Source organism: Vombatus ursinus, unplaced genomic scaffold (assembly GCF_900497805.2).
Source record: "Vombatus ursinus unplaced genomic scaffold, bare-nosed wombat genome assembly UNPS02014818.1, whole genome shotgun sequence".
Lineage (NCBI taxonomy): Eukaryota > Metazoa > Chordata > Mammalia > Diprotodontia > Vombatidae > Vombatus > Vombatus ursinus.
This window is the reverse complement of record NW_020954596.1, coordinates 51,500,689-51,527,826: the sequence shown is the minus strand read 5'-3', so window position 1 is coordinate 51,527,826 and position 27,138 is coordinate 51,500,689. Positions and strand designations below refer to the sequence as shown.

General features: G+C 35.8%; 1 protein-coding gene across 4 annotated transcripts in view; it reads left to right on the top strand.

Annotated features, from left to right (window-relative positions):
• Positions 1-27,138, top strand: part of ATP8A1 (ATPase phospholipid transporting 8A1) — a 287,178-nt gene that overhangs the window by 37,734 nt on the left and 222,306 nt on the right. For 3 of the 4 annotated variants that reach the window (XM_027836226.1, XM_027836225.1, XM_027836227.1), the window contains exons 2-5: positions 4,239-4,353; positions 8,012-8,111; positions 12,538-12,636; positions 21,519-21,564. In XM_027836226.1, the coding sequence (XP_027692027.1) occupies positions 4,239-4,353; positions 8,012-8,111; positions 12,538-12,636; positions 21,519-21,564 (360 nt within the window). Of the gene's footprint in view, positions 1-4,238; positions 4,354-8,011; positions 8,112-12,537; positions 12,637-21,518; positions 21,565-27,138 lie in introns of those variants that run through there. The other variant, XM_027836228.1, reaches the window with a different exon arrangement.

Below are 27,138 nucleotides of genomic sequence, written 5' to 3'. Positions count from 1 at the left end.
GTTTCCTGATTTTTTTATGGGGAGTGAGGGATTGGGGATGGAAGGGAGACTGGGAATAGAAGTAGGGTTGCCCCCTGCAAAAGAAAGAAAGAAAAAAGACATAATTGAAGCAATATTTTTAAATGCACAGAAGAGAACATAAACAGGATTAGAAGGTAACACAGACAAGTAGCCAGCTTTGAAATTTACCTGTTAAATTTTTTATATACTTAGAAGGAAAATTAAGTGGTACATAATAGAGATTTTCATACTTCTGTTCTACTTTGTATGTGGAAATGGCTGTTTTATTTGGTATTTTGTAGGTTCAGAATTTGAAAATAAAATAAACTTTAAAATATAATTGGTTTAACCTCAGGGCATGGGTTTTGTTTCTTAACCCTCTAATGTATGTATTTTAGGTAGGTACATTAGGTAAAACTATTTATATTGATGTCTTATTCCCCTTCTGGACTCTAAATTTCAAGAAGACAATGATTGTGTCTTATTTTAGTTTTACATCTCTATCAGTTACTAGCATGCAATTGGAACTTAATAAAATGGAAGTTACTAATTCTATATATTTTATTTAGTTTTATTTTTGTAATCTTGGTGCTTTGTATATAGTGAGCAATTCATGAGTGATCATTGAATTGAATTATCCATGTTAATAGCATCCTTATATATTTAATTATTCTTTATTCCAAACTTAACAACTACTTTTCAATGCATAGAGAAGTATAAGAGATTTGTATATCCAATTAAAGGCTGTGAATTTTTTTTTTAAAGAACGATATATAGATATACAAAATTTAACAAGGTAGTAACAAAACTGGTCTGTTCTGTATTTTTTTTTCTTCTGTGCATTTAAAAATGTTTTATTGTTTCCCTTTTTATTTTGACATTATCTGTTACAACCCACTAATTTACTCTCTCCTACAACAAATACATCCCACAAAACAAATGGACACTTTGGTGGTGAGTGAAAATGCATATTTCATTCTTTATCTCTAGCCCACTGCTTTTATCCCTACTCCTTTTGAAGTCCTCATTGTTTGCTGCTTTGATCAGAGTTCTAAGTCTTTCAAAGTTATTTTCCTTCATCTTATGCTTTGTTATCATAGAATAAATTGTTCTCTTGGTCCTCTTTTTCATTCTGTATCATTTCATGTCTTTTTCCATTCCTGAAAAGCAGATCAGATTATAATAAATCATCAGAATTGCCAATGAGAAGATGGGGATCATACATTTGTGGTTAGTGATGCAAATCTGAGATGACATTTTGTGGCAGGAGTTTTTGACCTGAGGTACACAAATTTAAGGGATGTGGGATTATGAATTTGGATGGAGAAAAATACATCTTTATTTAAATAGAATTGGTTTCCTTTGTGGTTCTATTTATTTTTTCTTACACATTTAAAAACATTCTGAAAAGGGATCCATAGGCTTTATTTAAATAGAATTGATTTCCTTTGTGGGTCTATTTATTTTATTGGAAAAGGGATCCATAGGCTTTTCCATATGCTTAAAGAGATCTCTCCAGGTTCTGGATGTGGACAGTGCTCTCATGCTTTCCTAGTTACCAATGGAGTGAAACAAGGCTGTGTGGTTAAAGGGATCCAGTGACACAAAAAAGAACTAAGAACCTCTCTGTCTTATGGTATAATCAATGCTGCTCCCTTTCATAAGAAATAATATTCTGGCCCTTCTGAATTCTTACTTACAAAGTGACCAGATGCAGTTCCTCAACTTTAGGAGTTAGTTCAGAAAAATCAGTGATGTTATACAAAGTATTTTCATGAGTAACAAATGAAAGCCCACGAGGTCAAAGCCCCAGAAGCTACAGAGGAAACAAAGCAAAATATGCATTTGCACTATTTGAAATATCCTTCCTTTTCAGGCTGTTTTCTTGACCACTCCTATCATCTGGTTGGTCTTCTTGCCTCAAGATACTTCTCACTCTGGTCTATCCTTTACTCAACAGTCAAATTGATCTCCCTAAAGGGCAGTCCAACCATGTTATTCCCCTGTTCATTAAACTGTAGTAGCTCCCTATTACCTCCAGGATCAAATATAAAATCCTCTGACTTTGAAAATCGACCCTTTGTACCCTTACAATCTCTTCATACCCCCATGGTACTCTACCACTGGCCTTCTTATTCCTCCAATACAGCATTTGTTCTCTTGGTCTGTGCCTTTTTACTTTCTTTCTCCCATGTCCGGAATATTCTCCCTCCTCATCTCTACCTGCTATTTTCCCTGGCTACCTTAAAGACTCAACTCAGATCTGACTTTCTGAAAACAAAACAAAAGCTTTAACAGATCTTCTCCAGCCCTCCAACTCAATCCTAGTGGCTTCCTTCTGAGATCTTTCTGATTTAGTTTATCTCTATCTTGTTTGTACCTTGCTGTTTATATGTTGTTTCACAATTCAGTTGTGAGCTCCTTGACTTGTTCATTACTTTTCTTTGTATGCTCAGAGCTTAGAGTAGTACCTGGCACATTATAGTTGCTTCATAAATAATTATTAGCTGTGAGTCCAAGTTTAGCATCCCCAAGTTCAATAACTTTTCCACTGTACTCTTACCTCTTTAATTAACATGGTAGGCATGGTCCAAACTGAGTGAGCCCAGAACCTCCTGGAGTGGAACTAGTCTTTGAAGATTTAGCTTCTCTCTTGGTATAATGACCATCACACAGTATTCTCAGTGTTGCCAACCTGTTGCTTGAATTACTATTTTCCTCCTCTTTTTGGTACTTAAGGATAGTTTTTCAAGGGAATGTGTCCAAGGAAATCAATCATTTTAAAAGTAAGTTGGTAGGGGAATAGGATAGAAGTTTTACTTTATAAACACATTTTTGGGATTGAACAATTCCTGGGTTGTGTATGCATTATTAGATTTGTAGCATGTCATACATATACATACATTTGCCTTTTTGGCATATAGCTAAATGATTCCATGGACATATTGATTATGGACTTTCTTTTCAGTCATTTTTAGCCCAAATTTTTATTAGTGGGTAGAAATTGTGTAATTTGCTTTCCAAAATGGCCATTTAATCACTCACATGCTACCCATTTGTGACTAAAATGAGTGTCATCACTACTACTTCTAGAGTGGAGGAATTCTAATCTTTTGAATTTCATATTCTTATGAGAAAGTGAGGTGGGGGAAGCTGCTGTTGTTTTTAATTTCTGGTTATTTTAGGGACTCCTGGACCTCATTTCTGCTATAGATATGCTTGAGAGCATATCTGTATTTAAAATCTATCTTTAGCAATGCAGTAAGGTATTGCCTGAGTGGAATCTTTTGAATCTGTTTATTTTGTTTAAGTAAACTATGGTCAGGTATCTTAAGAAGTACTAAAATTATCCCATGAAACTAAACTCTTAATTCTTTGGGATTTTAAGTAGAAAAGAGATGGCAATGGGGAGCAGGATGATGATGATGATGACTTAAATAAATGTGGAATTCTTTTCCTGCTCTAAATAAGCAAAAACTACTTCCTTTCCCCCTCCTCAATCTTGAAAATACCTTCATCCAAAAAAAGTTTGTTCAAAGCTGATTGTTTCCTCTTCTGTCACCTCTTCCCCTACCTCAGCTTGCTGTCTTGGCAAAACAGTCCCATTGTCCTGATTGGTTCTCTCCCAAAGACCAATTTCTGTCAGACCAATTTCTGGAAAACCCTAGCTACAAACTCATACTTCACTCCGTCCTCTCTGACTACCACCTTCCTTGCCTCACCAATCACCTTTGGTCCTGGAGTACCTGAATGCAGTGTTTCAACCTTGCTCCTTTTGCCCCATAATCCTCCATCCCTGTAGCTTTGTGGATTAGAGTGCCCCTCCCTGGCCATTATTCTCCTTTGTATAGTGTTTCTCTCATTAGATTTTAAGTTACCTGCAGGAAGGAACTGTCACCAGTGCTTAGTATAGTGCTTGGGATATCATACTTAATAAATGTTTTTTTATTCATTCATTTGTTCATTCCCTTCATTTTTTTTTTATCTAAAACTAGATCACTGGCCTGTGAGAAGAGGGAAGCAAGGGAATATTCAATTAAGTCAATTAAACATATGTTCAATGTGTCTACTATTAGAACTATATAGAAAGAAAAGTCACATTAGTAACTTGAATTTTAAAGAAAACTGAAACAAATCTTTGATCATTTTTGAATACTCTAAAAGGCATGACATTTTTGGATACATAATGCATGATGAAATATTTCTTAGTTATTAAAAAATTTCTTGTCTTTTTGAAGGCTATGAGAAGACAGATGATGTTTCAGAGAAAACTTCACTGGCTGATCAGGAAGAAATAAGGACTATATTTCTCAACCAACCTCAACTGACAAAATTCTGCAATAACCACGTGAGGTATAAACTTTTTTAAGAATTATTGTACTGCAGATCTTTCAGTATCATGAAATAAAGGCAAGTTTAGATCAGTGGTATCAGATTCAGAGAAACAAAAGCCACTAAATCATACATAAGATTCCTGCGAGTGACATATCAACTTAGAAAACCACATATTAAGATTATTTATGTTTTGTGGTATTTTTATTTATTTTGTTAAATATTTCCCAATTACATTTTAATCTGACTCAGGCCACACTTGGGAGTGTTGTGGGCCTCATGTAGCCCCATGGACTGTGTGTTTGACAGCAGAAAGAAGGATTTGAATTCAGAAGACAGGCTTGTTATCCAACTTTGGTATTTACTGGACATGGTGACCCTTGTCAAATCACTTTGCCTCTATGGAGATAATAATAGTTCTACCTTGTACCTCAGAGGATCAAATGAAATAATATAAGTAAAGTACTTCATAAACTTAGCTGACATTTATTCAATACTTTTTTTTATTAATCCTAACAACAATAACAGTACCCTCAAATGTGTAAAGAAAGAAAATCTCCACTCAGAGGATTTTAGCTATGAAAATCAATATTTGAGTTTCCAATGTGTGCAAGAATGGAGACATGCTTAGCTTACTGATTCTTTCATGGTATATAGAAAGAAAATACACTGGGGGAAAAAGATCTTTTGGAAAGATTATATGCTGAAAGATAAATGTCAGAGATCTATGGCAAACAAGATAATGTTTTTAAAATGCCTAGCACTGTTCCCTGCACATTCTAGGTGCTATCTAAATGCTTATTCTCTTCACTTCCCCACTTCACATCCTTTCTGTTGAGGTTTTGGGCGAATGTGACATTGGCTTTGTCAACTGCTTTTTGAATACTTTTTTGGGTTACTTTTTGTAGATTTTAATGATCCTTGTAAATTAGAACCTAAAATCTATAGGACTTCTTGAGTTCTCATTTTAATTATTGTTCTACCTTGGATTTATATAGCAGTTTTCTTCTAAGAAGGGTATATTTTTTAAAAAGTGAAAGTGTGTACAGTTGTGAGATGATTATTTCCATCTGTTGCCTGGTAACCAAAAGCTATTCTTTAACCATTCCAGATAATTCAAGTGAAGCTAAGACATGAAAGTCTCTAACAAAATATTGACTTTTTTTCTTACTGGGACTCTGATTACCACATTGATAAGCTGGATGATATATCAAACTTTCTCAATATATACCTTCATATACACATACACATACACATATGCACCCTGAAATGCTACTTTAATATTATTTGCTTAGAAAATGTTTGGCTAACTTATGATTCTCTCTCTTTCTGTCTTTATGTGTGTGTGTGTGTGTGTGTGTGTGTGTGTGAAAGAGAGACAGGGGGGTAAGGAGGAAGTAGAAAGAGGGCAGAATTATTAAATTAAATTTTCTGGTGATCTAAAAGATTAATTTTAGCTGCAAGTATCATTTCCAAACTTTTCCACTACAAGTGCCATCAAATAATGAAATAATAGTCTGGTTCAGTTTTAATTTCCTTTTCCTTTCCCTAGTGACCAAGATGTTCAAGAGAAAGTGATATACCCAAGATAGGAAGTAATAGAAACCAGGAGGATGAATAATCCAGCGACTGTATATTTGGTCCCTCAATAATTGAAAGCTGGTTATAAAAAAAGAAAACAAGTCTGAGAGTGGAACCACTGAACATCACTGCTCAGTATCTAACAAATTAGAGATAAATGAACTCCGAAATGATGAGTTACATAACTTCTCATTATGACAGACAATCTTTAAATGTGGGATATTAAAAGTTTGTGTTTTACTGTCTGCAGCAATGGTTTTGGCTTAGGGAGTTTGCCAGGTATCACCCTCTAACTCTACAATATTCATTCCTTCACCTGCTTAGCGAGAGAGACATGGATGTGTCTAGCCAGACTAGAGAGCTAGGCTTGTGGCTGAAATTGTAGTAGGTCCATCAGAGACCAAGTACAGATGCTGCTCCTTTTGGCACCATCTTATGAGTGTCATCTTTTTTAAATAGGTTCATTTTCTGAGCATGCATTCCAACTCTAGAAATGCTGAAAATCATTTATCCTCTACTTAGATTGCTGAATTATCTTAGCAAAGATGTTATTTCCCATCAATGGATCCTGCAATGCTCTTTAGATGGACTAAAATGATTGAAGGGGAAAGCAACAAATGTTGGAGAGGTTGTGGAAGACAATAATTCACTGTTAGTGGAATTGTGAACTGATCCAACCATTTTGGAGAGCAATCTGGAATTATGCCCAAAGAGTTATTAATCTCCTTATGCTCTTTGAACCAGCAATACCACTACTAGGTCCATTTCCCAAGATGATAAGGGAAAAAGGAAAAGAACCTATATTTCCTAAAATATTGTTAGCAACTGTCTTTGTGGTGGCAAAGAAAAGGAAATTGTGGGTATGCCCATTAATTGGGGAATGGCTAAATGAGTTGATGTATGATTGTGATGGAATACTATTATGCTGTAAGAAATGATAACCCCGATGATCTTAGAAAAACATGGGTAGACTTGCACAAAATAATGAAGAACAAAATGAGCAGAACCAACAGAACATTGTATACAGTAACAGTAGTTGTTTAAAAACAACTTTGAGCGAAGAAGTCATTTTGATTATTATAAATACCCAAGTTAACTACAAAGGACATACGAAGGAAAACACTATCTCCATCCAGAGAAAGAACTGATAAATAGGAGTATGTATACAATGTTTTTACATATTTATACATATTTATGTCTAATAGTAGCCTTCTCTAGGAGTGGGGGGGGGGGAGAAACGAAGGAAAAAGGTTACATGATAACTTAATTATCTATTTAAAAGGAATAGCAAGTTGTACATAATAGATTTGCAGTTTCATGTACAATCATCTTTTTTTTTCTGTTCTACTATGCTATGGAAATGCTTGTTTTATTTCTTAAGTTCAGAATAAAATAAAAAATAAAATAAAATATAATAAGGCAGTTTCCCAAACCCTGCATAATTGGGCTTCAATCTACCTTTACCATCATTTATATAGTTTCCCATATATACATGATATAGTCCAGTCCCTCTGTCCTTCTTACCTTTCCTCATATATAGAACTCCATTTCCCTTCTCTCTATTTTTGCACTGACTATCCCTTATGTCTGAAATGCACTCCCATCTCAACTCCTAGAATCCCAAGTTTTCTCCAAGGACCACCTTCTCCATGAAGCCTTTCCGAAGCCTCACAGCTACTAGTGCCTTCCCCACTGAATTAATTAGCTTTTGTCTTCTGACACATAGTAAGCTATCAATAAATGCCTTGTGATTGATTAAAAACAGAGGCCACTGTAAGTTAGTAACTGTCACATAAAGCAGAAAATGGTCAAAGACACATGCAAAAAGGTTTTGCCCAGAAAACGAAATCCACCTTGGCTCTGAGACTCTTGAGGCTATTCACTTCTCATAAAAGTGGACCTACCTCCTAGATGAGACTGTTCTACACTTCATTTATGTTTATGGTTCTCTGGAATGTTCTCCCCCTGTTGAAGGGGTTTGTAAATTTTCTTGATGACATGGTTTTTGGAGAGTGATAAGAGAACTTTATAAGTCATGTGGAAGTCATGAATTAATGTGTGTTTATGAGGCTTCTTTCTCCTGGTTTGTGTTTTACAGCACAGCCAAGTACAACATCATCACATTCCTGCCAAGATTTCTGTACTCTCAGTTCAGAAGAGCTGCAAATTCATTTTTTCTCTTTATTGCATTGCTTCAGGTAGGTGCATCTGTTAAAAAAAAAACCTAGTATTTGTCACATGTTGAGGTATTACCAAATCTCTTTGATAAACCATGGACTAACCCTTGGGAAATTCTCAAAGATGAAGATAAGCTAGTTTGCAGATCAGGCTTCTGCCAAAGATTGTATCAGACCCTCCCTACCTCTTTCCCTGGTCCTGGAACGGGGAACCTGGGGCCTCAAGGGCACATGTGGCCTTCTAGGTTCTTGGGTGAGGCCTTTTGATTGAGTTCAAGTTTTACAGAACAAATCGTATTATAAAGGGGATTTGTTTTGTGAAGTTTGGACTCAAAGGGCTGCACCCAAGAACTTAGAGGGCCACATATGGTCTCGAGACCACAGGTTCCCTACCTCCTCTGGTCTCTCCTCCCTGAGGCTATATAATTGAGTTTCTTCATGTCATTTTATATTTCTTCAAATTTTAACTCTTATAAAGTTAATATAACAGTAGGCCCTACCTTTGGTCCAGTTAGACTTGCCACCTGGAATGTTTATTTAGTGTGTATATGTGTGTTTGTATTGTCTTTTTTTTTCATAGTCAAATATTGTGAGCTGGCATTTATTAAGCTTTTAATAGCACTGTGCTAAGTACCGTGGATATAAAGAAAGACAAAATTACCCCCTCCCACACCCAAGAGGAGCTCAAAATATAACGGGAGAAAAACTACAATGAACTATGTACATATAAGATATATACATGATAAATTGGAGTTAACCACAGAAGGAAGGTACTAGAATTAAAAACTAAGAAAGTCTTCTTGCAGAAGGTGAGATTAGCTGAAACTTGAGGGAAGATAGGAGGTGAAGACGAGGAGGGGAAAGCATTTGAAGCATGGAGGACAGCCCATGAAAATGCTTGAAGTTGGGAGATAGAGTGTTCTATGTGAGGAATGACAAGGAGGCCAGTGTCCCTGGATAAAGAATACATAGCTGGGAGCAAAGTATAAGAAGAAGGGGCTGAGTCATAAAGGATTTTAAAAAAAACAGAAGATTTTATACTTGATCCTGGAGGTCTTAGGGAACCACTGCAGTTTATTGAGTTTGATCTGTGCTTTAGGAAGTGAGGAAAGACTTATGACAGGATGTCCAACCAAAAGGCTGTTGCAATAGTCCAGGTATGTGGTGATGAAGACCTACACCTGGATAATGGCACTGTCAGAGGAGAGGATGGAGCATAGATGAGAGATGTGGCCAAAGTAGAATAAATAGGACTTGGCAACAGATTGGATGAAAGGGGGATGGGAGAGAATAAAGAGTCAAGGATGACACCTAGGTTGTCAGCCTGGGTGACTTGGAGGATGGTGGTACCCTGAACAGCATTGGCAAATTAGGAAGAGAAGAGAGTTTTGCGAGGAAAGATGATTTCAATTTTGGACATGTTGAGTTTAAGATGTCTGTAGGACATCCAGTTCAAGCTGTCTGACAGATAGCTGGTGATGCAAGACCAGAGGCCAGGAGAGACGTTGTGGCTAGATAAGTAGATCTTAGAATCATATACATAGAGACTGTAATTAAATCCATGTGAGCTGCTGAGATCACCAAGTGAGATAAGATAGGAGAGGAGAAGCGTCAGGGCAGAGCCTTTAAGGATACCCAGATTTAGTGTCCTGAATGAAGATCCATCAAAGAAGAGTGAGAAAGAGTTGTTAGACAAGCAGGAGGAGTCCGTTTGATAAAATATAGAGTTAGGGTTATAGGATCACAGAATTTAGAGTTGGAAGGGATGATTGTCATAATCCGACCTTTTCATTTTAAAGATAAGGAAACTGAGACCCAGAAAGTAGGTGTAACTTATCGAGAGTCCCACAGATAGCAAAGCCAAGATTTTGACTCAGTTCCTCAAATTCCAAATTCAGTGTTTTTGCCACTACATTATAGCTATTAGGGGTGTTTTGTTTTGTTTTTTAAAACTTATATGCAACTTCAAGGTTTTAGGTACTTTCATTTTTAGGTACTCTTAGCCAAGGACATTCCTGTGCTGACTAATTAGCTACAGATGAGAATCTCTGAAGGGGATTCACATAAGGCAACTAATTTGGTTTTCTGCACCCATTTAAAATGTGATTGCAGTCTCCAACTGTTATCTTTATGAGAACATTGTGGGAACAGATTCTTAAAGTGTTATTTCAAGATATCTTGCTCTCCTGCTATCTTGCTATAGGTATTAGCTCTTAACCACCATTGGCTGTCAAGCTTGGGTAAGTCCCTGCCTAGAAGAATGTCTCACAGTTTGAACCCAGGTGTTCGCGTCGTGTTACCAGATGGAAACAGCAAGCCCAAACCTTCCTCTTCTGCTCCCTTAGGTTTTGTTTATGGAGGATTGTGAGATGATGTACTTTTCTGAAATACTCCTTAGAGAGCCTTGGTTAATGCTTGATTTTCACTGGTGTAATTATCAGCTCCCTAAGCCCGAGGGTTTTTATAGCTCCTGATGAGGTGTTTTCTTCTCACATGTTCGTTCTCTCTGGACTACAGTTTTGTGTTAATAGTTTATGACAGTAACTGAAATGTATACATTTCTTAACTATTCAGGGCTTGTGCTCATAGATTTAAATGTCTTTAGGATATTATGAGTATGATTGGTGTTTAGGTTTTTTTTTAGACCATTCTGTGATTTTATATATACATATATATAGTGAGCACTGTTAAAATATTGGTTTTTTGATTGAATAATATAATAGCATTTATTAGGGAGCATTACTGATTGTGTGTTTGTGTGTGTGTGTATGTATGTGTAAGCATATTTTAACTGAACTAGTGGTTTCAATAGTATAAAGGTTCTCTTGTTGAAAAAATTTGTTTACTAATGCAGATCTGTGATTCTTCTGCAATTTCTAGTGGTAAAGAATTTCCTGAATACAGAGAAGTTAAGGGATTTGCCTTGGGATAAATAGTTATGTGTCAGAGGCAGAAGTTCCTGACTCCCCAAGTTGACTGGTTCTCTATTCACTATGCCAGGTTGCTTCTTTTACTTTCAACATTAATGCTTAAGGCATTGGTCTACAGGGTGGAGAACCTTTGGCCTCAAGGCCACATGTGGCCTTCTAGGTCCTCAAGTATGGTCCTTTGACAATGCAAACTTCACAAAACAAATCACCTTAATAAAAAGATTTGTTCTGTAAAACTTGGACTCAGTCAAAAGGCCACATGCAAGGACCTAGAAGGCCACATGTGGCCTCGAAGTCACAGGTTCCCCACCCCTGAATTCTAGGATATGTTAAATTCTATTCTTTTCTGAAAACGGTACATGTTGTAATGAGTCTGAAATGTGCTATCCACTTGGGTTGAAATCTGAGAATATTAAATGTTAAAGTGTATGGGACAGGTGCCATATACATATATATATATATATATATTAGGTAGTTGAGTGACTTGCCCAGGGTCACACAGCTAGTAAGTGTCAAGTGTTTGGTCTGAGGCCAAATTTGAACTCAGGTCCTCCTGACTTCAGGGCCGGTGCTGTATCCACTGTGCCACATAGCTGCCCCCAGGTGCCAAATATTTTAAACATAAAATTGGACTTTTAGAGAGCTTGACAACTGAAATTACTAAAGGTTAAAACTTGAATCATGCACGAAGTTATTTGTTAAATTGATGATAGATGATCAAGGATAGAAAAAGATGCAAGAATGTTTTCATGGCAGTGATATTCACAGAATAATTTAGGTCATTCTCATTAAATTGTTTCAAGTGCAATAGGACCCAAGAGATAGAGGTTATATATTTTTGATATGCTGGTTCTTTTCATTTAAAAGTGACTTTTATGATCTCTGATACCAGTTGATTTCTCTTTGTTTTGAAAAAAAACTGCTTTAGCCTTTTTAGCCCATCTTTTCCACCAAAGAAATCAAAGTGTTAGTAAAGAGTAGGATTATATTTCACTCTCAGGCTTGGAATTAGAGAGGTAAATTTTCAAAATTTTTGTTTCAGAGTTCTGCCATATGTGATTCCATTTCATTTATAGCCTTGCTTAGTAATTTATCCTGTTGGTGTTGTGTGAATAGATACCCTTTCAACTAATTTTCATAGGAAATTTTAGTGAGCAATTCTCCAGTTGGATTGATTCCTGCTAAGAGCTAGTGAGATGTTGAGAAAAGAAATCAGTAGTATTTTGGGGTAGTAATTGTCCTGCATGTTAGCACACAGACAGCTAATTAGGTCTTCCATAAACAAGCATTTATTAAGTGCCCTTCAAGTGCCAGGCACTGTGCTTCTCCACAAAGCCTGTTAATAAGCTCCTTCATCTATTTGTTACTTTGAACAAATTGAGACAACTGGTCCAAGTATTTGAAAATGGGGCACATTGATATTCCCTAACATAAGACATACTATGAAGTTCTGTTAGGAAAATATTACAAAGCTAAGACTGGTTCTCATTACTTTTTTTTCTCTTCTTTTTAAATAGCAAATACCTGATGTGTCACCAACAGGTCGCTATACAACGCTGGTTCCTCTCTTATTTATCTTAGCAGTAGCAGCTATCAAGGAGATCATTGAAGATATTGTAAGTCAATGTTTTTCTAAACAAACGTACAACTTAATTGTAATTTTATATTCTAGTCTTGAAAGAAAGTTGTGTTGTTATATAACACTTTACTACAGGATGTTTGAAATGCCTGGCTGGGTTAAAAATATATATACTACACCCACATAGCATAAAAGTATCATTACAGAATTAATATTATAGAATGTTAGAGTATCCAACTATGGTTTTTATAACCTAGCAGAGAAATAACCCAACGAATGAAATGCAGTAATTGACCTTGGAGAATTCAATATCCAGGCATTGTATTCCATCAATGGAGCTAATAACCTTTTAGTTTCCTTAAATATCTCTAGTCAATTTTTTTTCTTATTATTATTTTGAAACTGTCCTTTTTTTCCTTAAGTTTCTTTGGCCCTTTTTCTTTCATTTCAGTAGTTCTAAGTTTTCTTTTTCTTCCTTTTTGAAAGCCAGTTTGCTATTTTTGCAGCTGCTATGAGGCAATGGAAAGGAGTCAATGTCAAGGTTAGAGGTATTTTTTTCTTCTTTTTAAACCTTATTTTAGCCATCTTACTTGAAGCAACCAAGATTCCATTTGTCATGTTCTCTTGGTATTTTTTTTTTTGCCTGACTGAATTGATTCTCAGTCATTTGGCTTTCATCAAGCTCTGAGACAACAAGATGAGACACAGGGAAAAAAAAAATCTGAGACATTGTCTATTCAGTAAGCTATTCCTTGAGTTGTTTTACTATTGACATTATTTTTCTAGGCGAGAATTCATATTTTTCTCCGAGACCAAACTGGGCAATCATTCAGAAGACTGAGATGAGCCATAGAATCTCAATTCAGTTTGTTCTCATGAATTTTAATAGGTCAACTGAAGTTTTAAATCATCGATATTGGTCTCAGACATCTAGAAAGTCTGGGAAAGTATGTACGTGTATGCATGCACACTCAAAGTACATGGCCTTCCTGTTTGAAAATGACATGATTGGTATTGATTAGCTAAAAAGACTGATGTCACTTTATCTCCACACTGGGTGCAAATTCAATTCAAGGATCATTTATTAATTACCTTTCATGTGCAAAACTCTGTCATTTAATTTGTGCTTAAAGTTCATATCTGCAAAGCCTGGCCCTGCTCATGACTCTGCCTTTTTGTTTTATAATCTTTTACTTTTAAAGAATCCATTTCTGGGGGGGCAGAGCCAAGATGGCAGAGTAAAAGCAGTGACTTGCTTGAGCTCTCCCCCAAACTCCTCCAAATACCTATGAAAAATGGCTCTAAACAAATTCTAAAGCAGCAGAACCCACCAAAAGACAGAGTGAAACAAATTTCCAGCCCAAGACAACCTGGATGGTTGATTGAAAAGGTATATCATGCTGGGCTGGGAGAGAGACACAGTTCAACGTGGGAGCACAGGCAAGGCAGGCCTCAGCTAATCTGGAGCAGGCCTCAGAGGACTGAATTGCAGGCAGCTGTGGTGGTTTCCAGAACTCTCAACCCATGAATGCCAAAGACAATTTAGAAGGTCAGTGGGAAAAGTCTGTGTCTGAGGTGAGAGAGAGAAGCATAGTGATCTCAGCTTCAGTCCCTGAGCCTGTCCCTTGGGCGGTAGCTGCTTCCTGAGCTTCTGGCTCACAGACTGAGGGGGAATTGAGTGGCTGATCACAGGGGAATTGCAAAGATCTCTTTGCTGTTGCAGGATTCTCTTGCTTTGCCTGTGCTTGGATCTGGGTCACAGTTCTGGGTGGCGGTCGTGGGGCGAGGAGGAAAGCTGGCATGGTGGAGCTTGCAGTGGTTGTGGAGAGGAAATCCTCCTCACAGTTCCAAGACAGAAGAGAGTGCTTGTGGTCACTTATAGACCAGAGCACAGGCCAGGAAAGGAGTAAACAGCTTGCCCTTGATCATAGCACTTTGGAAGAACTGAAAATTTACAGGTCCCTAGAAGTATCTCTGAAAACGGCTGCACAAAACCCCTGAAACTTGGGACAGTACATTCTCCGCACTGGAAACAGTCCCCTACCTTATCAAAGAGTTTATAACTCAAGTAATTGGCTGGAATCATGAGTAAGCAGTGTAAGAAGAGTCAGACTATAGAGTCTTACTTTGGTGACAAAGAAGATCAAAACATACAACCAGAAGAAGACAACAAAGTCAAAGTTCCTACATCCAAAGCCTCCAAGAAAAATATGAAGTGGTCCCAGGCCATGGAAGAGCTCAAAAAGGATTTTGAGAAGCAAATAAGAGAAGTAGAGGAAAAACTGAGAGTGATACAAGAAAATCATGAAAAACGAGTCAACAGCTTGCTAAAGGAGACCCAAAAAAATACTGAATAAAATAACACCTTAAAAAATAGCCTAACCCAAATGGCAGAAGAGGTCCAAAAAGCCAATGAGGAGAAGAATGCCCTAAAAAGCAAAATTGGCCAAATGGAAAAGGAAGTCCAAAAGTTTACTGAAGAAAATACTTCCTTAAAAATTAGCATGGAGCAATTAAAAGCTAGTGACTTTATGAGAAATCAAGACACTATAAAACAAATCCAAAAGAATGGAAAAATAGAACAGAATGTGAAATGTCTCATTGGAAAAACAAGTGACCTGGAAAATAGATACAGGAGAGAGAATTTAAAAATTACTGGACTATCTGAAAATCATGATCAAAAAAAGAGCCTAGACATCATCTTTCAAGAAATGATCAAGGAAAACTGCCCTGATATTTTAGAACCAGAGGGCAAAATAGAAATGGAAAGAATCCACCGATCACCTCCTGAAAGAGATCCCCAAAGGAAAACTCCTAGGAATGTTGTAGCTAAATTGCAGAGTTCCCAGGTCAAGGAGAAAATATTGCAAGCAGCCAGAAAGAAACAATTCAAGTATTGTGGAAACACAATCAGGATAACCCAAGATTTAGCAGTTTCTACATTAAGGGACCGCAAGGCATGGAATATAATATTCTGGAGAGCAAGGGAGATAGGATTACAACTAAGAATCACCTACCCAGCAAAACTGAGTATAATCCTTCAGGGGAAAAAATGGTCATTCAGCAAAATATAGGGGACTTTCAAGCATTCTTGATGAAAAGACCAGAGCTGAATAGAAAATTAGACTTTCAAATACAAGACTCAAGTGGAACATGAAGAGGTAAACAGGAAAGAGAAATCAGAAGAGACTTATTAAGGTTGAATTGTTTGAATTCCTTCATGGAAAGATATTTGTAACTCTTGAGTCCTTTGTCAGTATTAGGGTAGTGGGAGGGAAAAAATTATATGTACATGTAGATAGATAGATAGATAGATAGATAGAGGGCACAGGGTGAGTTGAAGATGAAGGGGTGATATCTGGAAAATAAAATTAAGGGGTGAGAGAGGATTATACTGGGAGAAGGAGAAAGAGAGAGGTAAAATGGGGTAAATTATCTCACATGAAACAGACAAGAAAAGGCTTTTACAGTGGAAGGGAAATGGGGGAAGGTAAGAGGGAATGAGTGAATCTTATTCTCATAGGATTTTACTTAAGGAGGGAATAACATACACAATTGGGTATGGAAATCTATCTTACCCTACAGGAAAATAAGAGGGGAAGGACACAAGAGAGCAGGAGGATGATAAAGGGGAGGGCAGATTGGGGGAGGGGATAATCAGAAGCAAACACTTCTGAGGAGGGCAGGGTCAAAAGAGAGAACAGAATAAATGAGGGATGGCATAGGATGAAGGGAAATATACTTAGTTTTTCACAACATGGCTACTATGAAAGTGTTTTGCATGACTACACATGTATAACCAGTATCGAGTTGCTTGCCTTTTCAATGAGGGTGGGTGGGGAGGGAGGAAGGGAGAAAATTTGGAACCCAAAGTTTTAAAAACATATGTTAAAAAAAATTGTTTTCACATGCAACTGGGAAATAAGAAATACAGTAAATGGGGTATTGACATTTGTCCTGTCCTACAGGAAAATAGAAGGGATAGGGGATAAGAGAATGGGGGGAGAGATAGAATAGAGGGCAGATTAGAGGAATGGGTATACAGAATGCATGCCATCTTGGGGTGGGGGGAGGGATGAGATGGGGAGAAAATTTGGAACTCAAAATCTTGAGGAAGTGAATGTTGTAAACTAAAAATAAATAAATTTTAAAAAAAGAAAAAAAAATAAAATAAAGGGAAAAAAAAGAGATTTCACAAAGTTCATAGACCCAAACTCCAAAAAAGTGCTTCCATGACTCTCCTTATTAAGTCATGATACCCATTTTTCAATCCCATCTACCCACTGGGCAAAGTTTTTGTTGCTATTGTTGTATGATTTTTGTTGTTGAAAATCAACTATTAAATTTTCATCTTCCCTATTGCCAATCAGTTGTTCTTACAAAGTAATTGAAACATGTGATGCATTTTCATGTTTTTAACAATTGGTTTCAAAGTCTAATAAAATTCTTAATTTATATGATTTTTAAACAAGAACAAAGAAAAAAAAGAATCCATTTCTGCCATCTAGTCAGGTTCCTGATCTTTCTGTTGTTATGATTTTGCATGTCCTTTGGCCTGAGAAGGAAACAGTATCATAAAACATGTACGTGAAACAATATCAAATTATATACTATAGAGGAAGGAATATTGCCTTAAATGTTGTAGATACATAGTCAGTATTAGACAGTATGGAACCCATGAAGCTCCTCAAGAAACATGATGCATGTACAAATTAGGTATAAAAAGTAAAGAAATGAGTTTGAACATAGTCATGTTACCATTAGGCTTGGTATGAAATCTTATCTAATGTCAGAAGGAAATGTTCTGGAAATATAAAATGATGACTAATAGTGCTACTGTTAAGAACAACAATAATAGGAAGGAAAATAGTTTGACAGTTTAATGAATATTATCATGCCACAGAGCCTTGTAATTCTTAAATCCTTAAATAAGGTGATAAAAGCTCTATTTCTGTTTGAGTAACAAATTACTTATTTCAAAATATCAGGTCACAAGAAACTTCATTATGTTAATCAATACCTATCATGCAAAATGTGGAGATATTTGAATTTAATTGGTTAATTTTCATCAAGGAAGGCTTGTCTTCTTTTTTGTAATACATTTGCTGAAAATAGAAATAGATGAACATAAGTGCTAAATGGACAAGGAAGTTTCACCACACACACACAAACACACACACACACACACACGCATGCACACACACACAAAGCATTTTAATCAAAGATTAACACAAGGTAATGCATAATTAAATCTAAAATGTTGGCAATTGGCTGGATAGGAAGGAATTTCAGGGAAATTGCACCAAAACAATTAGCTTAAGGAAAAAAAAAACTTTAAACTCAGTTTATTCTACAATAGAAATATAAAATGTTTTGTTTTTTCTATAGTATCAGAGCAGTGTTTACTTATTTACTGGAGAAGATTGTTATCTTTTAGGAGGACATGCTATCCCTAGTTATTTTTTTCAGTTTTTCTGCAAATTTGTACACTGTGTGCTCATAACAGGAATAAAGTCATAAATAAGATTTGGGAATAATAGATAAAGCTGTAGAATGAATTAAACTCTTAAATCCTAACCCCTCAAACTTATAATTTTTTATCCCACTTTGGGGAAAAGGGTAACCTTTTTATTCTTTCTATTATTGGTAAAGTTCAGTTAAATTCACAGAACACACACTATGAACAAGCTGGAAACAGATTTCCTTGTTCAAAAATCTACTTTTTACCATACCCAGAAAATTTAATTAGTTTTTGCTCATTTCCTTTTTCAAACAGAGTGCTAAACATTCTAGTACACATACTAGGGCAACTAGGTGGTGCAGTGGATAGAGTGTAATGCCTACAGTCAGCAAGACTCATCTTCCTGAGTTCTTATCTGGTCTCAGACACTTACTAGCTGTGTGACTCTGCGCAGGTCACTTAACCCTGTTTGCCTCAGTTTCCTCATTTGTAAAGTGAGCTGGAGAAGGAAATAACCAAGTACTCTAGTATCTTTGCCAAGAAAACCCCAAATGGAGTCACAAAGAGTAGGTTACAATTGAAAATGACTGAAGGACAGTAAAATACAGTTATTTTACTGCCTAAAATGTTCGTACCTTTTGAAAGCCTCAAATCCAGATCTCTTTTCTCATTCCCTCTGCTCCTTCCATTCTTCATTTAAAATCATGAGTAGACAACCATGATTCCAGAGGACCAATGATGAAACATGCTACCTCCACCTTACAAAGAAGTGATGGACCCAGGTGGGATAAAATGAGATGTGTGAGTTTTGTCCCTGGCCAGTGAAGGAATTTGTTTTGATATTCTTATTAAGAGTATTTGATGCACAGGGGCAGCTAGGTGGCACAGTGGATAGAACACCAGCCCTGGAGTCAGGAGGACCTGAGTTCAAATCTGATCCCAGACCAGACACATAACACTTATTAGCTATGTGACTCTGGGCAAGTCACTTAACCCCCCATTGCCTCACAAAAACAAAAATAAACAAACAAAAAGAATATTTGCTGCAAAGGTTATGTTTTTCTCTTCTTTTTTTTTTCAATGGGGGAAGGTGAGAGAGAAAAAAAATAGATTTTTGTTCATTTAAAAAATTGAGTTAAATTAGTTGGTGAAATTCTGAAAATAATTCCTAGGTCTATCATGTGCAAATAATAAGCCTGTTCAGTGCTAATATTTTTATACTTTCTTTTTTTAGAGGGGAAGTTCACCTTTCAAAAAATTTCACAGTATAAATAATATTGGAAGCAAAAAGTTTGAATGTGAAAGTAGTTCCAAGTTGTAATGTTTCACAAATGCATTTCATCTTGAGAACCATTTTTGTCTGGACATGATAAGAATTATAATCACCACATTTGCCACTAAGACATTTGAAACTCCTTGTTAGCATGTCAATTGTTGATTCTCTGAAAATAGGATAATTATACACTATCTAATCATCAGGCTCCTCCTATTGAGTGCTTTTATGTTCTAGGCATGTTAATGTCTCCTAATCTTGGGTCACACAAATGAAGCCATTTTTGGATTGAGTACTTTTTGTGTGTTGTGCTACAACAGGTAGAACTGAGTTTACAAAATCCTCTCATTGGGAAGACCTCCCATTTTCCAATTAGAAGATATATGTTGATGTGCATGGTTCTCTGATAATTAGAAAGACTGAAAGTGGTTTTTGGCCCCCCTCACACTGCCCCAATCTGCTTCAATCTCTTGTTTGGTAAACTAAATCTGACTTCAGGCTTTAGATTACAAAATATTTCTGCATTAGAATTGTACTCTGCTTTCCCACAGTTTTAATATACAGCTGTTGTTACACTATGTTAAAAGTTATTATGATTCGGTTTAGTGATCTTAGGATTCTTAACCAATGCTTTTAGTAGGACAGTGGTTCTTAAGCTTTTTTGTGTGTGTCGTAGACTCCTTTGGCCATCTAGTGAAACCTATGGATCCCTTAGCAGAATTATGTATTTGTAAAAAATTCATAATTAAATGAAACATGAAATTTCAGCTAGACCTGAGTGAAAATAAAGATGTATTTTTCCCATCCAACATCATAGATTGAAAGTTAAGAAGACCTGTTCTAGTAGAATTATGGAAAATCAAAACTTCAATGGCCACTTTGGTGCCTACTTGCCTTTTTTCTAACCTGCATATTTTCCTCTGTTTTTCTTTTCCCAATCTAGTCTACATACTCTTTGTCTTCTATATAAATATCCTATCAAACTCTCTCCCACCCATCAATCAATCACTCTTTCAGTTAGGTGTGAAGTAGTTTTAATATAGGTCATTGGGCATAGGTCTTCTGTCAATGGCTTGGAACTAAGGGAATATGGAACAGGGTAGGAAAGGCAGGTGTTTTGAACTATGTATAATTAGAAAGTCCTGTTGAGTACTTAATAATAATTAATTGTAGCACTTTACTAATTTCTCCAAATAGATAATTAATATATATGTGACTGGCAGAACTGAACAATATTTCCTATGGAAAAACATAAAAATTCTCATGATACAGTCTTTATTACTATTGGCTTACTTTATACAAAGAATATAGATAACCTTTCACCTAGCATAAAATAATTTTTCATTCAAAGTTTTCCTAGGCCACTAAGTTTTAACATGTTAACATGTTAAAGTGTGCTAATGAACCTGCTTCTGGTGGCCAAATATTTGTTTTAACTGAAAAAATATTTTAGGAACTTAGAGTTGGAAGAAACTTAGAAGTCATTGAGTCATTTCCCTCCTTGCATCATGAACATCCTCCATAATGGGTCCAGAACGTATTCAACAATTATTTGAACATCTTTTTCCAATGGGGAACTCATTCAAACAAGTCTGCCTATTTCATTTTCAGCCTATTTGGATTGTTGAAAAATCCTTCCTTACATTGAGTTCAAATTAGGCTCTCTTTAACTTCTCCCTATTTGTGTAGTCTCCATTTTCTGGAACCAAGTGGATCATCTGCTTTTTCCACATGACAACTTGTAAATATTTGAAGGCAGCTGGCTTTCCCTTCCATTGCTTCTTTCCCTTCTACCTTTAAAATCTTCTATTCTCAAGGTTAATCAGTCCCAGTTTCTTTGGTTGATTCTCTGTGGCATGTTATTCATTATTCTCACCTTTCTGGTTACCTTCATGGCAACGTGTTCCAACATATAGAAGCATACTAAAGTGACTTGTTTATTGTTTTCAGTTTTGAAATTCTTGCCTGCATGCCCATTCTTGGTTTTCCCTGCTACTGGCCCACATTCACTCACCTTCTCATAGCTTGTCTGTGTACCTGTTAATTTACCTAAGATACTGGAGTTAGGAAATACTCATTACAATGAGAAAAACAAATTAAGTCATTTTGGGCTTGAGTACTTTTGTTTGTTATGTACAGTGCTACACTTTTAATAATGGTATGTGTTTTGTTTTTTATATTTCAGAAACGGCACAAGGCTGATAATGCAGTGAATAAGAAACAGACACAAGGTAAGAATGATTACTTCTCGTTTTATAGGTTTCTAACATATTTGGGGAAGAAATGATTCCAATTAAATGTAATTCAATTTCAAGGACTTTGTATCTCTTAGGCCTTCATTCCGGTTCTGGAATCTGAGTCTCAGTATTTGTTAGCATGACATTTAAATTCACATTAGAATGATCTACAATGGTAATATATTTGGAAGGTAATGTTTTTAATATAGTTAAATGCCTCAAAGCAATGTTATCCTAAGTACCATCCATAAATTCGGTAGCTCTTTTGACAGTATTGAATACTGTAAAATATGTGTATGTGTTTTATCTGTGGTCCCCAGGGCTTCTTTCAGGAAGGTTCCTAAGTAGTAGTCTGAAGTTTAGTTATGCCAGGTAAAAGATGTTAGGAGAGCATTAAAGGTAATTTTGAGCTATTCACGCTATCTATCAATTATCAAAATTTTCATCAGAAATTAAAAAAAAGTCCAAGCCAGATTTTATTAAATCTCAGAATACCCTTGGAAACCTTTTTCCACAGAGAAGCTGTTGGATTATCTCACATTATCCATTGATTTTTAATATTTGCTTAAATAAAATTCAACTAGGAAGATAAATCTGGTAACAAAGCCCTTTGTTGTCATACCAACCAATATTTACCAAATGCTGATTTTATTGAATGTCAGGCTTATGAATTTTGAACTTGATCTCATGGGTGATGTTGAGGCCTTGAAAGTTTTTGACATTGTGATAAAAAGTGGAGTTTAAGGAAAGTTACTGATGATGGTATACAAAGATAGATTGGAATGAGCAAGAATGGAGGAAGAGAAGCTATTCTAATAGTCAGGGTGTTGAGTACTTAAGGCCTGAAATTGACAATTTGAATGGGGAAAGGATGAGTGGGAAAGAAACTATGAAGGAAACTTCATTAGACTTTGGTACTTACTAATAGGGCATAAATCAATCAATATGCATTATTAAATAACCCCTGTGTACAAGGTGCTAGATGTTAAAGATATTGAAATAAAAGAAAAACATCCTCAAGGTCCTTATCAGGGAGACAGTATCCGCATGTATAAATATGTGAACATATATATGTATATATGTAGTATGTATACACATATTCATATGTATGTATAGATAGAGAGATAGATATGTCATACAAAATAATTTTGGGGGAAAAAACTCTAGCAACTGAGGAGGACAGTTCAGGAAATCCTCATATAGAAGGTGGCATTTGATTTTTGAAGGAAACTAGGGATTCTAAGAAGGTGAAGATAAAGATGAAGAAAGGATGTATTCCAGGCAGACTTGATAGTCAGCACAAAGACATGGAGACAGGAGATGAAGTACTGTATGTGACAAAAAACAAAAAAACAAAAACAAGAAGACTCTGCAGGTTTCTCTTCATGAAATGGCATGCTAGACCTGGAGTCAGGAAGATCTGAGTTCAAATTCAGTCTCAGGCACTTACTAGCTATGTGACTCTAGACTGCTGTCTACCATAATAGCACCCAATTTTTTGTTGTTATTTTGTGAGGATCAGCTGAGATAATAATGGTAAAGCACTTTGAAAACCTTAAAGCACATCACTGTGAATGACTTAGCTATTCTCAATACAGTGATGCAAAAGAACACATGAAGGAAAAAGCTATCCACCTCCTGACAAAGAACTCGTGGAGTCAGAATGCAGATTGAAACATACTTTTTTTTTTACTTTATTTTTCTTGTGTTTTTCTTTTTTGTCTGTTTTCTTTTGCATCATGGCTGATACGGAAATATCTTTTGCATGACTGCACATGTATAACATATCAAATTGTTTGCCTTCTCAATGTGGGGGAAGTTGTAAGGGGAGAATTTGGAACTCAGAATTTTTAAAAATGGATCTTAAAAATTGTTTTTGCACATAATTGGAAAAAAACTAAGAATTTTTACTTAAAAAAAGAAAACTTTGAAGCACAATGTAAATACTAACTATGATGATGATAATGATGTTTTACACATGGTCTCTCCTATAGGTGGCTACCATGTTCAGAGAAGTGTCCAGTTGCTGTTACAGCCCTAATTGGTGTCAGAGAGTCAACTGAAAAAATAGCCCCATTTCTCTGATAGTTGCCTACCACCATAGTCTGACACTTATAGCTGCTAGTATTTCTTAAGTATATACATTGCTTTTCATTCTCAAAGCATTTCTTTTGTCTACCAGTTGCAGATAAAATTATTCTGCTTGGCTAATACAAGTATTTCTTTTGTCTTCCTTGGGCCATATTTCATTGAATTGACAGGGTCACTCCTTTCCAGAAAAGAAAATCTGCAGTATATTTAGCATGATTCTGACAGTATCATTTCTAACTCCAGAAATTGATGTTTCCAAAAGAAGCTTAGTCGAGCATAAACCAGAGCATATGTGTGGTGTGGACAAAACTTGTTTCAAGAGCTAAATGGAGGAATGGGAGGCTTAGAGCTATAGAAAAACTTTAGACAGTGGTTATTTTGCTTTGAATTTCACATCTGAGGAATTATTACTTTCAGACTAAGACTTTGCATTTATATTTTGGAAGAAAAGAATCTTTTTTTTTACCTAGTTTAATCATATTAGTCACTTTTTGGGGTTTGGCATTTTGGCAGCTGATGAAAGATAAGAAAAATGTTTGAGGAGGACACTGTTTGCTATGAAATAACTCAATATGCTTAATTTGAAAGCAATCTGTTGCCACTAGAACAGAATGAAGTCCCAATTTCCTTTGTTGAATTGGAGATTAGAGTATGTATACAAAAAGAGGAAGGGGAACTGTATTATTATTTTTTAATAGACAATCAAGCATTAAACTTGTCATTTTCAAAACACTTATCAGTAAGATCACTTTACCCTCCAAGGGACATCTTTTTCTAAGATACTTTATTAACCATCAACTCTCTTACAGATTAGAGAAGAAATACTTTTATCCTCTAATTTGCATTAGGGAAATTGAAGCATTTTCCTCTTCCTTCTGTCTTGGTTAATATCAACTTTAGAAGTCTAAAGCTTTAGCTTCCTTCCCAATATTCTTCACCCTATTGTATGAGTAGCTACACACACCCACTACCACATACTTCTTGTGTGGTGCTGAGGAAGCTGTCCTTGGTACAAAAAGCTGCTTATTACAGAGGTTCATATCATTCCACAGCAAAGTCCCTTCTTTAATGTGAGACTAGACAAGTGCCTTGGGATCCCTGCATGCTTACAGGGCCAGGCTTTTTAACGATTTTAAGCAGAAACACTTAAATATATAAAGAATAGAAAAGAGGATATAAGCAAACTCATAAACTTAAGTTCTTTTTGGTTTGCTTTCCAAGTCTATATTAGGTTTAACAATTGTAATAAAATTTAAAATTGCCTAGTTTATGCGACCACCTGACCATTTTTTTTGTTTTCTTATGTATATTTTTAATGCTTTATTGATTCTGTCTCTCCCCCATATCCCCACCTTTTTTCCGCAGTGATGTTATTACTCACTCCATCCTGCAAAAAGTAGCCTGCCTTTGTAACAAATATGTTTCAAGGAAAACATATCAATACATTGACCATATTCATTATGTACCCACATTTATCAGAAATGAAGTTATTAACTTCTAGGTCCTTCCTTTCCTAGATTGAAAAGTAATCCTTTTTATAGACTGGGAGCTCTTGGAAGCCCAAACTTGCAAACTCAAGTAGCAGTTGCCTCTGTCTGCTTAACCCTGGGGACAAGATCCACTTAATGGAACTTGGGTGGAAGAATTATTGACCACTCAAGGACCATGGAGTGAGATTAAAAGAGAGCAAAGATTCTCCCTGAGGCTTAGAAGACAAAGAATTGGGAGGAAAATGGCAGACATTCCGTTCTCTTGTCTCATAAGACATTTCTGGTAGCTGTTAAATTAAACTTTTTACATTTGCAAATCAGAAAATAGAACTATTTTATTACATAAAACTGTTCCATTAAATAGTCCTTAATACTTTTAAATCAATTTTTTTTTCATTAAGCTGGGAGACCCACTTAAATTCCTTCCTTTTTGTTTTCTTTTTCTTTCTTTTACAATATTACCACCTCTAAAAAAATGATCCTAGATCTTGGTCTCTTCTGAGCTCTAGAGGTTTTTAGTCTGCTACACCCCTTCTCACCTATCTATCCCATCCCCCTGTTTGGCTGTGGTTTCTCCATCTGCCCAGACACCCCACTGCCAACTTGCCTAAGAGCTATTTAAAGTTGGTATTTCCATGACTCAGGGAATCAAAAGTTGAGAGAAGATAAGGAGTACTTTCAGACACATACTAGATTTATTGTGTTTATAAACCACTGAAGAACTCAAAGGTTTACATGAATTAGAATGGTTGGGGATGTATACTTTTTGAATTGCTTCATTAGTTCTAGTTACATCTGTAAAGAATGAAGAAAGCCCTTTTAATGATTGAAAAGTCTTATAACTTTCTTTTCCCTCTTCAATATTATTATGCCTTCATTATTGAGAATGAGCCAAAAGATAATTTAAAAAGGTGAAGTAAAATAAGGTAATTAGACTGATAGACACCTTAATATAACACATTTCAAAAAAATAACACTAGTCCCATGATGCTTGATTTTATGTTGCTGTGTTAATTTCATATCTCTGAATATTAAGTGGCAGGCCAAAAAATTGAGAAAATAAAGGGAGAAACAACATTGGATTTATTACCTGGATACACAGTTCTCAGGGAGGGAGAGGTGTTTATTTGTGGGAAGACATTTCATAGGTTTTCATTTTTGTGCTGTAAATGAAACCTGCATACTGTGTGGTCATGGGAATACCAAGTAAAGCCACTAAGGAAATTTAGAGATCTATGACTCATCATTATAAAGCAATTTCAGATTTTCAAAATACTTTACATACATAATCTTGTTTTATATTTACAATAGTCCTTTAAGCAAGAAGCTATTCTTATGCCCTTTTTACAGGTAAAGAAACTGAGACTCTGAGATTAAGTGACTTGCCCATGATCAACAGGATTTGAACCCTAGTCTATGTGAGTCCAAGTACAGCATTCTGTTTATAGGACCACAATTCCTGTTCAGTATAGGTTAAAAATAGGTCATAGTACAGTGATTATTAACTACCTTGCTCTTTGCTTTTTTTTTTTTTCCCCAAACCAAATAACCCTTGCTCTTTTCACCTTTAATGTTTAGGTCAAACTTGATAGTTCAGTAGAAATTCATAAACTATCTTTTTCTTCTCTCTACTTCAGAGAAAACCAAACAAATAGCATCACCACATTTTCTGGATATCACAAAATCAGTTTTAGGTTCAAAATCATAATACTTGACACTAATTGTACCTTTCCCCATTAATTACCACAATTTTTCCAACTATGAACACTCAACTCAGCACATTTTTTGAGTGCCATTTATGTCAATGACACTATTAGGCATTTGGGGGAATACAGTAATAAATGAGATGCAGGTCCAGACTTCAGACAGGTAAGACAGCTATACAAATATCTCTTTATATAGGGTATTGTAGTTAAACTTCATAAGAAAGGTATGAGCTAAGGGCTATGAGAATATAGAGGAAGGAGAAATTATGCCAAACTAGGGG